Source organism: Camellia sinensis, chromosome 7 (genome assembly GCF_055761805.1).
Source record: "Camellia sinensis isolate YWXY chromosome 7, ASM5576180v1, whole genome shotgun sequence".
Lineage (NCBI taxonomy): Eukaryota > Viridiplantae > Streptophyta > Magnoliopsida > Ericales > Theaceae > Camellia > Camellia sinensis.
In genome coordinates, this window is record NC_138967.1 from 191,855,088 (window position 1) to 191,869,774 (window position 14,687).

The 14,687-nt window shown below is 36.6% G+C and overlaps 1 protein-coding gene across 1 annotated transcript; it reads left to right on the top strand.

The window, feature by feature from the left end:
- Positions 1-540, top strand: LOC114312432 (uncharacterized). The gene has a single exon (XM_028258656.2). The coding sequence runs from the start codon at positions 1-3 to the stop codon at positions 538-540; it is 540 nt and encodes a 179-aa protein (XP_028114457.2).
- The last annotated feature ends 14,147 nt before the right edge of the window (positions 541-14,687 follow it).

Here is a 14,687-nt window from a genome sequence, read left to right on the forward strand (position 1 = left end):
ATGGACAAGAATTGCATTTTTCTCATTTGCAATGGAATCCTAGTCTTCCTTGCTAAAACTTCTGGCTTCATCCGCTTTTCGCCTACTTCTAATGATCCTAACGGTCATTTATCCAAGAAGATTGGAAACGGACATGGATATGGTTTTCAATCAGCGCCGGAGTTTAGACAGTCCTTGCTTGAGAAAGAAGTTTCCTTGGGAACTACTGGGCTGCCCTTAGAGAATGTTGTTGTTGTTGAAGAAGAAGAATACTCCATGGAAGAAGAAAGTGAGAACTCAAACTTGATTGTAGAAGATAAAGAGAAAGAAGGGCCAATTAGGGTTTTAACTACAGAAGATGAAGAAAATGATGAGAAAGAGATGGACACTATTGACTTTCTAATCAATAAAGAAGATGAAGATGAAGATGCAGATGGAGATGGAGATGAAGAAGAACATGGGTTGAGTATAGAAGAATTAAACAAGAAATTTGATGAGTTCATAAGAAGGAGGAAGGAAGAAATGAGGATAGGAGCTCAACAACTAGTCATGGTTCAGTAATCACCTAAAAACTTTCAGTTCTGCTATGAACAGATAAATTGATCACAAAACGTAAAATGCAAAAAGTTTATTAATGAACAAAGTTTTTATAATATTTGGTGATGGAATCCATTTTAAAAAAATCTTATTTGTTCATATATATTTTGTGTGTAATCTATAACTAGTTTTTATATTCCTAAATTTACTTTTGCAAGAAGAAATGTAATATCAGTCTTGTATGATGTTTGTAAAATAATTTTTTCTTTTGTTCTTATTACTAATATTATTTTTTATATACGAATTTTCTTTGTTGGGTGCTTGTGTAAATGATTTATGCTTGTTTCTTTTTATTTTTTTGTCTTTTTATACCCTACTTTTTTATTGTGGTGGAAAGCTTTGATGAAGGATATATTCTGTATAGTCTTGTGTTTGGCCTGTTTAACTTTATTCTTCTTTATAAATTGTACTTCCACTTTAGGCGAGGATTACCTGTGCTGGTAGTTTACTTACATAAAACAACTTTTTAAGGACAATGATAAGTATACATAATCAGAGTATTTAATTTACAAGTAAATTAATTAATTTGTATAGTAATCATTCACATAATAATTCATCGACAAAAGATAAAACTAGAAGGATTTGGATGCCGCATTGAAAGGTATTGTCCAGATTAGATGAGTCCACCATTGAATTGAGAAACAAAGTTGTGTTTGGTATAACTTTCAAATTATAATTTCATCCCTACAGTTCAATGTTATATTTGGTTCGTTTGGAAACAAGTTTTTTTTAGTTGTTTTTTGATTTTTTAATTAAAATATGATGTAAAAAAATAAAATAAAATTAGTATGTTTGTGATGACTTTTGATTTTTTACAAAAAAATGTGCAAAAAATAAAAAGAAAAGAAAACTTTTGACTTTTTTGTATAAGTTTTTTGCTTTTTAATTTTTTTAGTTACTTTTTGGCTTATAACCTATAAAATAATGTTGTCAAACGAGTTTTCAAAAATTAATTTCAACGCCATATTTGAAAACACATTCCAATGCATGTTTGACAGTGTTTCGTAGTGTGAGTTTTTGATTTTTGAATTTGTGCTTTGGGTCGTGTCCCTGGACATCCCCCAAATGTCCGGCCAATTGATCGGAATAGTACTCTTTTTTTTTTTTTTTTTTTTTTGTAATTGCCAATCGCCACCTGTTATTTGAAGAAAAAAAAATTATATTTGCTTTTGATATTTTTTAAATATAGAAATTATTTTTTTAGACCAAAATGACAAATTATTTTTTTGAATTGAATTTAAAAAAGAGTTTGGTTACGAATTTTCAATAGAGTTTTGAGTTGTGTGTTTGGTTATGAGTTATATATTTTTTAATTAAGTTTTAAAAACTCTTTTTAAACTCATAACCAAACAACTTTTATCATTTCATATGTCACATCAAAAATTCAAAACTCACAAACTTAAATATACAACTCTATTCTCAAATCACAATTTTAAAACTCAATCAAACGCTACCAAATATTTTTTGAAACATTTTCTTACTGAATTAAGACTTGGCAATGAATCATTTGTTCTTAATTTTTTTCGGTCTCTCTATCCAATGTACTCCCAATCATATTATATAACAAAAACCTCGATATATGAAATTTTCAATACATTGGGGGGTTTTAGCAAGCTGTTAAAAAGTCAATTTTTTGACTTTTTGACTCTTTTGAGTTATATCACTTCTCTACTCTTTTTTTTCACAAAAAAACCAAAAAAGTCACAAAAAAATCAAAAAATTAATTTTTTATCAACTTCCCAAAATACCACATAATCATATATGATTCCAACTATCATATGGAAGCATAAGAGTAATTACCAAAACAAGAATAACAACATTACATATTTAGAAAAATTATTCAAAAATATTATAATCATTTTAAATATAACTCACATCTCTTCAACTTTCAATTTAAACCATACACCTCACTTTCAAAATAAAAAATTAAAATACATAGCATTTTTTCAAACGAGAATGATCATATAATCCTTATAATATCAAGAGCTGTTTAACTGTCTTGCAATTAATTAATTAACAAACCGTAAAGCATAATAATTATTAAGTTTCTTTTAGGGCACCCAATTGTTCATTGGTAAGCCTTAAATTATTAGCTTGGCAGCTAAGTTTTGTGACTAACAAGGTCAGGCTTGAAGATAGAAGAAGCATGCAAAACAATTGGAAAGCTTCTTCATTTTACGTGTCGTCATATTATCCTCCACAAACTGCTCAGACAAGTACAAATATATTTTAATTATTATATAGTTTGCAATGTGGGTTGAACAAAATATACTCTGTTCTCTTTAATACCATATCGATCTCTCACATATCAATAGGGTTCACAAATTTTTTTCATAACCCCTTTATTTTCCACACAATTCAAAATAGGAAAGAAAAGGCAAAGGATTTGTATCACTACAGGAAATGACACTTTTGGCGACCAAAATATTGGTCACCAAAAGCTCCATTTTTGGTCCCCGAAACAAATTAGCGACTAATTTTTTTTTGTCGCCAAAGTCGTCGCCTATGCTCTGTCGGTGATAGTATTGGCGACTAAACTATTTTTGGTCGCTGAAAGTGAACGTTTTGGCTACTAAAGTCTGGTTAGTCGGCAAAGGTTATCTTTTGGCGACTAAAATATTAGTCGCCAAAAGTGAACATTTGGCTACAAAACTCTGAGTAGTCAGGAAAGGGGATATTTGGCGACTAAATTTTTAGTCGCCAAAAGTAGTGTTCAAATAAAATTAATTTTTTTTTTAGCGACTACAAATTTTAGTCTTAGATAAGTTTTAGTCGGCAACATTACTACATTTAGGGACTAAAGAATTTAGTAGCCAAAAAATTATTTTTCATTAAATTTTATTTTTTGCTACTAACCATTTGGTCGCCGAAAGTCTTCATTTATTTTTGGCTACTAAACTATTTAGTAGCCAAAAATCTTTGCGTTCTTTTTAGCTACCAAATATTTAGTGGCTAAAAACATTGATTTCCTTTTTAACTACCAATTGGTTAGTCACTAAAAAATTCACTTTTTCTTTTTTGGCTACTAAACATTTACTTGCCAAAAACTTTATTTAGTGTTTTTTTTATTATAATTTATTTATCCACAACCTGTATTTATTTCATGCAACCTGTACCCTGTATATAAACAAAATAATACATATTTCTATTTCGTTTCAACCATACAAAAATTTGGTGTTTTAACATCAAATTCTATACAAATCAAATATAATCCAACTCAAAATAATAATTCCATACAAACAGATAATCATACAAAACAGATATCCTTTGTACACAAAATTCTACATCAAATGTCATTTACATAATATTTTGAAGGTGTAAACATGATGGGAAAATTAAATTTATTTACTAAAACACTTGCTTAATTTAACAATGAAGCCGTTGATCTAAAGGCTTCTCATCCTTCAAGCTTGCTTCATATAGTTTGGTACCTTTCTTTCTAAAGACACCAACTGCAAAATAATAATCAACCTCCCAATCAACGGAAGCATTTAGCAAATAAGTATAGATAATTAAACAACTTAAATAGAAAGATAATTAAATTGATGCTAACAAATCTCCTTGCTGGTGAAATTAGTTTCAATTTCCTGGCATAGTTAAATGAAAACAAATACACGTGTTCAGTACCAACTAAATATGAACTTTTTTTTGGGTGAATAAAAATATGAACTTATAACCCATAGTGATACATAAATTAGGCAAATGCATATGTTGTGAAAAATAAACCTGAGAATCAAATTCTTACTACTACATCGCTTGCTCGGGAGAGAAATTAATGAAAATGTTCTGTGCCATCAAAAAATACCTATTACACTATCAGTCAAATGCATCAAAAAATAAATTTAAAATTCTTAATCCAATGTAAATGCTCCAAGTTCAATATGTTAGCAAGACCTCAATTTTTAAGCCTGCAAGCTCTATTCAATATGAAGAAATATAACAAACTTGTGTAGGAAATAAACATGTGAGGCTAATCAACCAAGCAAGCAAATAAATGAACTATTTCAATTAACTAACTGTAATAAAAGTGACCAAAATAACTGTTAGACATAATTTTTCCAAGAAGATTAATGCAACATTAAGACTCTATTTACACTATCAATTATAACTCATTTCTCAAAAAAAAAAAAAAAAAGAAGAAGAAGAAGAAGAGGAATTTTTTTTTAAATGAGTTTACTGTAAAGAACTACTCTATACTATATTTTTTTTAAATTTTTTTAAATGAGTTTACTGTAAAGAACTATTCTATCACTAGGGTAGTAGCATTTCTTATAGCACTGGAACGACTCTATAAACTTGCCTCTTGAAAACCATCGAGCGACAATGACATCAAAGCAACCTTTGCAGCGGCATGCTCTGCTTCTTTTAAAGTCATAAAGTACCCTGGACTCTCAAAGGAATGCCCATCCATGAACAAAGGATCAAGTTGAACAACATAATACATAAAAGTGATTTTTCAACAAATGATTCGTCATGTAGTCATATATATCTAAGTGCCTTGAAGCAAAATTAAAAGCACAACAGAAATGACAAGCAAGTGAATGTAGTCATACATATCTCAGCATATATCACCTATTAAATTACTTACCAACTTTGACATCTGAAGCATTTGAATGAATCTGAGAACTCATATCTGTTTCTTCAATCTCAGGTGCTTCAGCAATGGGTTTCGCATCTACAATTCAATTATGTATGTGGATTAAAAATAATGATGGCGAGTAAAAATATTCAGGGCATGCCAAAGTTCTTATCCAACAAGTATCATACTTTTTTTAAACTAAATTATCATCATAGGCTTCTAACTATATTTTCCACAAAGAAAAATGACCTCAAATCTCTCTGTTACCAAACATAAAGGAGAATTGGGGCATCCCAAAGAAACGAAATCATTTGTTGGCTTCAACACATAAAGGTGAGGATCATCTTCGAACTCTGCAGGGAACAAACAAGTATTGTAATTAAACCCAGAGATCCAGTTGTCATGGTCTTTGAAGCAAACATTTCAAATATGAAATAATAGAACTAATATGATTAAATGTATCATCTTAGATTTATCAAAAGAAGAAATCAAAAAACAAAAAATAAAAATCAACTTAGGTGACTCAATAAACTTTCACTACTTTTTAGTTAAGTTAAGTTAAGTTTGATTGATTGATTACCAGGAGCAGAAGCAGAGCTAAACTGCTACCCTAAGCTAGACCACCCAGATTTACCAGGAGCCCACTGTAGCAAAACCAGATCAATGATACACTCTCCTACCCAAAGACAGACCAGATCAAACCAGCCAACTGGGGACAGTCCAGACTCAAACACCCATATCTCATCTACTAAATCAGCCCTAAATTTATCAATTATTTATAAGTTGGGATGAGCAAAGTGAGCCCAATAGCAGATTCTGATTATCACTTGAAATTTGTTGCTCTAAAAATCTAACATAACTGCAAGGAACCGTACACAATCCAAGTCAATAATCAAGAACATAATTTCAAATCCTTAGTTTAATAAAACTTGGCCAAAGGAAAACATCTGAAAGTACTTGACGATAATTTCACTAAGCATATCATTACAAACAATCTCTTATTCCCAAATTCTCCTTTAGTTGCTGAGAAAGCTGTGGTAAATCCAAACAGAAACAAAAAGACTAATAGTCCAATCTTATTGTTGAGTGATTCCCAAACCCAAATTAAAATCCAAATATTTATATAGGGAATGACATGTATTCAGGTCCAAGTGATAGAAAAGACATAAACTTCTTTCCTTTTCCTTCATTTTCTCAGCAACCAAACAGTGGACATCCAAAAAAAGAAGAAAAACCCAATTACACGTCACCAAGATAAGGCAAAAGAATGAATCAGAATCATAGATCGGCATAAAATATAATATATAAAGAGAGAAATTTAAAAAGAGCACCTCGACAGTCCAAATGAAGAAATCAAGAGGCTCAGGAGGGCGTTCCTTGTTCATCTCCCAAATCAAGACACAAAGAAACCTTACCTTAAAATCAAATTAAGCTTGAATAAGATCAAATGATTCCATTAAAAACAAAATCAGAAAAAACGCGACATATTTATGAATATATGAGTGATGATGGATTTACCGCGTGAGGAGGAGGTGTAATTATGGGTCTGATTGTCTTTTTCTTCTTCTTCTTTTGCATTTGATGCTCAGATTACGATTTCAGAAAGAGAAACAGAGAGGGAGGTTCTTTGAACCAAAAAGCTTCACTTTTTACGCACTCTCTTGCTCTCTCTCTCTCTGTCACACACACACACGCACACACTGAATCTATTCACCGGCGCCGTGAGACTCCATTTGCAAAGTCCGTCGGAATTACCAGATTGGGATTGAGAAGAACATGAAGGAGAAGGGATTGAGAGATTCAGACCATGAGAGAGAGAGAGAGAGAACATCTGTAACGGGCTAGGGCAAATATAAGGAAAAGGAGAAAAATTAAAAAAAATTAATTTTTTATTTTACATTTGTCGACTAAAGGTTTTAGTAGCCAAATGTATACCTTTTAGTCGCCAATTTCTGGCATTTTTGCCGACTAAATTTCTTTTAGTCGCAAATTGTGATATTTTTAGCTACTAAATTTTTTTTTAGTCGCCAATTGTAATATTTTTAGTTACTAAATTTTTTTTAGTCGCCAATAATTAACATCCCCCTACAAAAAAAAAAATTAGTAGTTAAAAAGTTGACTTTTGCCGACTAAAATTAATTTTGGTAGCCAATTCCCACACTTTTGGGGACTAAATTTGTTTTGGTAGCCAAACATGGTCGCCAAAAATGTGTTTTCTTGTAGTGTATTAGCACATTCACTTCATTGTATTATTTATTTTTCCTTATTGATTGTCGCCTCTTTTGTTGTTTCTTTCAAGTTGCATTGAATTTTCAATTAGTATAAAATTGTGAAAGAAAAAAACATGAAAGAACTTTCTAATAAAATAGAAACTAAATTTTTTCACAAATTCCTTTCTTTTTTCATAATTTCTTTACAAATTCAACATTCAAATATGTAAAATTATAAAAAGCCAACCAAAATTGGAGTTGTACTTCCTATTTTGTTCTTCGCTTATGAGATTTATTCTTTTAAAATAAATGAAATCCTTATTTATTAAGCGATACAATTTTAACAATAAAATTTAAGATTTTGATTTTGATTTTGAATCATTTCAAGGATCAATAAAAGTTTGTCTAATTGTTAATTTCAACACTTTTGAATTAGTCGAGATACATATAAACTGAGCAAGATATTCAATTAAAAAAAAAAAAAAAAAAAACTATCAATTTATGGGTGGATTGTCAATTGAGAGTGGTGGGGGACTTGAGAGACAAAGCTGAAAGATTAATTGATTCTAGTTTGTCTGCTACTGTAAACAGTTACTTTTAAAAAAGTATAAAAACGCTTGGAAAGCTTACAGTGGAAAACATAACGAAAGGGTTGTAAGAAAAATGTTCTTCGAGACCCCACTGGGATGACTCCAAGGATCCCTAGTGGAGTGCGATTGGTTAAGATTTTTTATTTTTTATTCTCCAATTACTAACCCCACGTGTGCGTGGGGAGTGGGGGTCTCAATTACATTTGGGGTTGTAATATGTAACTATCATCATTAAAGACTTCTTTTTTTTATTGGGACGGTTTGAAATTCATGCAATAAAAAAAAAAATTGTAACATTATGGGGACATTAAATTTTCTAAAAAGTCATTGGAGTTATATAATTTGAAAATGATATTGTGATAAGAAATTTTTTGATGGACAATCACTCAAAAAATATGAAACTCATGAACGTGAATTTTAGAATAAATGAATCTTAATATAGATATAAAAAGTATATAAAAAGTAGTGAATATCGTATAGAAGGATGAAAATTTGTATATGATTATATTAAAAAATGCTTGAAAAATTCCACCATTTTGACATTGTTTTCATTTTAACAACACTTCAATGAATTGTTTTAGCGAGACCTTTTTTTTTTTTTTTTTTTTTTGTAATTAAGTTTTAGCAGGACTCTAAAATATATATAACTTTTATTCTTCTCTCACTTATGTGTGTTTTATATCATAAGTGTACGGGGAGGAAATAATTCTCCTCGTATAATCCTGTTGACCAAGTCCACGCTCCTCCGTACGACGTCGCTTTGTCACCTGAAAACACAAACGTGAGCTAACCGGCGGGTGTGCGCCGGAAACCTCTCCGATGCCTAAGTCAGAAAACTTGACAAATAGACAAAGCTCTAAGTTCTCCGAAAGATTGTGTTCAATTACCTCCTCCTAGGTGATGCTTGTGAGCTTTTATAAGTTTCCCGTGGCACAATCCTAGTAGGACTTGTATTTCTCCATGCAGAGTCCTCCTAGGATTCATACTCCTAAGGATAATGCTTATCCTTTTACACCCTCCCCCACTGCTTAAACCAAGTGGGATGGTTTTCTTTATGGCCGAACTTCCATTTGACCGAAGTAAAATTGGCTATACCGAGCCACAAAGGGCCGAACTATCCTTAGCTCGGTCTTCTCCTCTAACTCCGTACTTCGGCTGTTCTGTTCAACCTTGACGTACTTAGATCAAACTTCCAAGTAACAAGTTCTGACCGACCTAACCATTGTAAGTCACGACCGGACTAACTCCGAAACCGGCCTTCTCAGAACATACTGTGACCGGCCTAACTGTGAGTAGCCTCCAGACCGGAGTAATTTTACTCTTCCTTGGGCCGAAGTAACTATCTCTCCTTGAGCCGGAGTAATTTCACCTCCTTGGGCCGAAGTAACTTTGTCTTCCCAAGGCCGGAGTAACTTTGCCCTTCTGGGCCGGAGTATCTATTGCGGCCTTCTTACTTAGTCCTTCGCGTTTTGGGCCTCAATGCCCAACTCGCAGCTCGGCCCAATTTTTCCCAAAAATTACCCTCTCAATTGCCCCTTAATTCCATCTGCATAGCATGATTGGGATTACCAGTCCATCAGCCGAGCTGACGTCGTTTTAAGCTATTCCAGCCGAGCTAAAAACCCTCGAATTTCTCAGCCGAGCTAATTTTACTCCGGGCCCTGTTTTGTCCGGTCAAAAACGTCTCTTCAATCATAGCGTCTGTAACGCTTCCCATTCCAGTGACACGTGGCAGGCTCTGATTGGCTAAGGACGGCTGTCACGCCGTCTTCGTGCTTCGTGAATTTGAAACAGTTCCCGCCCTTTCTGCTTTTACACAGGACAGTCCTTTTTCACAAAATAACTTTCCCACTTCTGAATCATTTACCTGCATCTATCTTCTCTCTCTGTCTTCATCTTCTTTCTGTGCCTCTACTTCCATACTTAAGCTTGTGTTCTTGCTGCCACCGTTTCCGACTCCAGTCTCCTTTCTCTCTTTTCTGGTAAGAAAATCTAACCCTCTTGCTCTCTATGTTTTCGTATTTTACTTTCCATGCCTTGTATGTTTTTTGCAAACATTTTTCTCTATTTATCTGCTTTGCTTTCGTACTTTTTATGAAGAAACCAGTAGAACTCCATGCATGTATGAACTATTACGTAGAAAACCAGCCCTAGATCCAAAATCACATAGTAACCGAACTAGGATCCTGTTTGCCCCCACAGGTAGATCTCGGTAGTCAAGAACCGAACTAGGACTTAAATGCTTCAATGGGTTACCAGAGCCTGACTCACTTCAGCCGAAATAAGACCACCACATTTTGAATATAGGAAACTAGGAACTTCGGTTGTCAACCGAACTAAGCTTTTGGGGCCAAGCCGGTCTTCTTGGTTCCTAAACCGAACTCAGAAAGCCGCCCCTAGAAGCTTAACCGAAGTAACTTTATTCATTCCACAACTGATTTAGGCCTTGGGGCTAGACCAGCTTTCTTAGTTTTCTAGACCGAACTCAGAAAGCTGCCCCTAGACGATAAACCGGTCTAGTCTGCTCAAGACCGAGCTATCAAACCTTTTGATAATCCGAGGTAGAACCAGCCCACTAAGCCGAAGTAGGATTTGCATATCTTGCTTATAATTTGTAGCGCGGTCCAACGATCTGTGCTTAACCCCTTTGTTTTCTACCTTGCAGACTTAGGTTGCCCAGGCATTCCTGCGTGTGCTCAACCGAGCTACTGAGCCTAGTTTTTGTACCGAAATAATTTATTCATAAATTATACGACAAATGGGTAAGTATAGATATTTAGTCGAAACCCCTGGTGGCATGGCCGAATTTAGGCAAGATTACCAGATTCCTGACGACGTCCATCTGACGTTGGTCGAAAAGGATGCTACTCCCTGGAACAATGAAGGCTTCGTCCCCTTTACCCTTCAATCCATAATAGAAACTGGACTACGGTTTCCTGTCCAACCGCTAATCTGCGAATTTCTTAGACAGACTAGGTTATGTCCCACCCAACTGTCTACCAATACATATCGTATTATAATGGGGATAGCCGCACTGAACTACCAAACCGGACTAAATCTTGGTCTGGCCGAGATCTTTCATCAATACTCTATTGGCTCAAAGAATGCTGGGTGGGTCTATTACCTTAGAATTCGCCGCCGCCGAGAGAAGATAATTAAACACACTCCGGACAAAGACCTTAATGATGATGATTTCTTTTGGGTCTCTGGGAACTTTGAGGATTTTTAAGCTCAAATTCCTGGCCGACCTATAAATTGGAAAATGGAAGAGCCTGGTAATTTTACTTCGGTCTTCTGCTTTGTGTGTTATCTCGGTTGTTTAGTCTATTAGCCGAACTAACACTTCTCTTTTTTGCAGATTTCGCCCATCTCCATTCCTTGTATAGCTATCCCAACCTCGGAGTTTTGCGAGCCGCATTTCGGGTTAAAGAAAGAGGTTGGGCCAAGCTTCTAAATTTTGAGCCGACCTATCGCTACAGCGATCGCCGAAAAGCAAGGGTGACTGACTTCCTTCTTGAAGAAGCACCGGAGCCGGACCCAACTTTGCCCGAGATAAGACTTGTCCCTCTAACCGCAGAAGAAGAGATGGCGAAAAGGAGCAGAGTTAGGGCCCTTCTCACCGAAACAACTAGGCCCGAAGTAACGCCTCCCAGTCAACCGCAGCCTGCTGTTGTCGCCCTCCCTTCCCAACAGCCATCCTCTTCCCGCCGAACCAAACGTGCCCGAACTGCCGAACCCGAACGAGTTTTGATTGATGAAGAACCTCCTATTCAGCCGAGCTTACCACCGAGCCCCCAACCGGAGTCTTCCGACCGAACCATCGGCTGCTGGGCACCGAAACTAACCTTCAACGACCGAGACATTCTAGACACCGACTCGGTCGTTGCTGAGAAAGACCACCTGTTGGCCATCAACCTGGCCAGGAGCGTGTGTCTGCCCAAAGACATGGAACATCACCAAAAACAGTTAACCACCGAGCTGAAGTCCATCCGGTCTGCTACTAAATCCATGATTCTGGTTAGTGACTTTGGTTGCTTTTCTGTTTATGTTTCTTTTTCTTTTTAACTCTTTCTTCGGTTAAAGGGAAGTTGTTTGCTTTGTCAGGCTATTCAGAAAAACCAAATCACCCACAGGAAAGTACTGGAGCTGAGGAAAGTGACTAGGCAAGCAGCGGCCGAGGCAGAGGCGAAATCGGCCGAACTAGAAGAAGCCAGAAAGGAACTGGCCGAACTCCGAGGTGAGGTCGGCCGACTGACCGGAATGGTTAGTTCGGCCGAAGCTGAAAAACAAAAGACTGCCATAGTTTTGAAGGACAAGTACTTGCGCGAGTTGTTAAAACTTGAAAGAAAGAAGGATGCCGAAATAAAGGAGAAGGTAAAAGAGGCTGACAAGCAGGGCTTCAAGAGGGCAGAGGATGCTTACGCCCTACAATGCAATGCTGCCAAGGATCTTTTCTTTAAGTGCGGCTGGAGGGGAGCCGTTGAGAAGCTCGGTCATAATCCTCAGACCGAGGTTTTCAACCCTCCAGCCTACTTTATACCGAACTCCCTGCTGGAATACGCCGATACGATGCAGCAGCAATTCCTTGAGGACTCAGGTTCAGATGAAGACTCTGCCACTGAGGATACTCCGGTTGAAAACGTGGATCAGATAGATCGGCCCGAGTCCAGAGTGGAAGGTCTGACTATTGAACTGCCAAATGAAACTGTGGCTCCGGTCGATACCACTATTGTGACTGAAGGAGTCCTGCCGCCAGAGACCGGTCTTCCAGCTATCACTGATGCTGCCTTTGATGCCGAGATTGAAGATCTTTTCGCTTGACTTTGTATTCTTTTTCTTTGTAACCGAACTACACTCGTTTGTAATGACTTTTTCTTTGAATGAAAATTTTACGCCAACTTTTATTCCGGTTGTGGTATGTATGCCTGTATTTTGTAATGTCTTCTATTACTCCAACTGTTATTTCGGTTTTGGCTTTCTAAAATATGCTTGCCAGCCAACCACTCCTTAGCCGATATACTTACTTCGGCTGAGGAGTAACAAGAGTTGGTTTATTCCAGCCAACCACTCTTCAGCCTTGCACTTACTTCGGCTGAAGAGTAACAAGAGTTGGTTTATTCCAGCCAACCACTCTTCAGCCTTGCACTTACTTCGGCTGAAGAGTAACAAGAGTTGGTTTATTCCAGCCAACCACTCTTCAGCCTTGCCCTTACTTCGGCTGAAGAGTAACAAGAGTTGGTTTATTCCAGCCAACCACTCTTCAGCCTTGCACTTACTTCGGCTGAAGAGTAACAAGTGTTGGTTTATTCCAGCCAACCACTCCAGCCTAACACTTACTTCGGCTGAAGAGTAACAGGTGTTGGTTTATTCCAGCCAACCACTCTTCAGCCTAACACTTACTTCGGCTGAAGAGTAACAAGTGTTGGTTTATTCCAGCCAACCACTTTTCAGCCTAACACTTACTTCGGCTGAAGAGTAACAAGTGTTGGTTTATTCCAGCCAACCACTTTTCAGCCTAACACTTACTTCGGCTGAAGAGTAACAAGTGTTGGTTTATTCCAGCCAACCTCTAAGTTAGTTTTTTCCGGCTAACTTATAGTATTTGGTTATTCCGACCAAATGTCCTGCAGCCTGGATCCTTATCCTGGGCTTAGGAAGGGTGTTGGTTTAATCCAGCCAACCTCTAAGTTAGTTTTGCCAGCTAACTTAGAATAACGTGTTTGCAATACTTAAGTCTTGAAAGCTAATTTTTACAAAGAGTAATTTGTGCCAAAAAGAATTTCTCATTTTATTGAAGGAAGAGAAAATTACATGTTTGAAAAAGAAAAGCTAAAAGTAAAATAACTTGAGATTGGCTGTATTCCATGGCCTAGGGATTGCCTTGCCATCCTTGTCTTCTAGGTGGTATGCCCCTTTGCCTGCTAATCCAACCACCTTATAAGGACCTTCCCAATTTGGGCCTAACTTGCCGTCTCCTGGGATTAAGGTGTTTCCCATTACTTTGCGTAGTACCCAATCCCCAATCTTGAATTGTCTTGGATGAACCTTTTTGCTGTATTTTCTGATTAACTCTCGTTGGTACGAGGCGATGTGGACTAGTGCTCTTTCTCTTCTTTCTTCTGCAAGGTTGAGTTCTAAGGCTATGGCTTCTCCATTTAAGTCTGGATCAAAATTTTCGCTTCGAATTGTGGGGAGGCCAACTTCTAGTGGGATCACTGCCTCCATTCCATAGGCTAAGGAGAATGGTGTTTCTCCAGTTGATCGCCGAGGCGTGGTGCGGTAAGCCCATAAAACATGAGGAAGTTCATCTGCCCACTTGCCTTTTGCTTTCTCTAGCCTTTTCTTTAGTCCATCCAAGACGACTTTATTTGATGCTTCAGCCTGCCCATTTGCTTGAGGATATGCCGGTGTGGAATTGTAGAACTCTATCTTGTATTCTTCACAAAAGCTTCTAAAGATCCTGCCGTCGAACTGAGTTCCATTGTCTGAGATCAGTGCTTTTGGTATGCCAAACCGAGTGATAATATTCTGCCAAACAAACTTCTTCACATCTTTTTCTTTGATTGATGCCAATGCTTCTGCTTCCACCCACTTTGTGAAGTAGTCTGTTGCTGCGAGAAAGAATTTTCTGCCACCGGGCGCTATTGGAAGTGGTCCTACTATGTCCAAGCCCCACATTGCGAAAGGCCATGGGCTAGTTAAGGGTAGGAGTTCTCTTGCTGGTTGATGTAT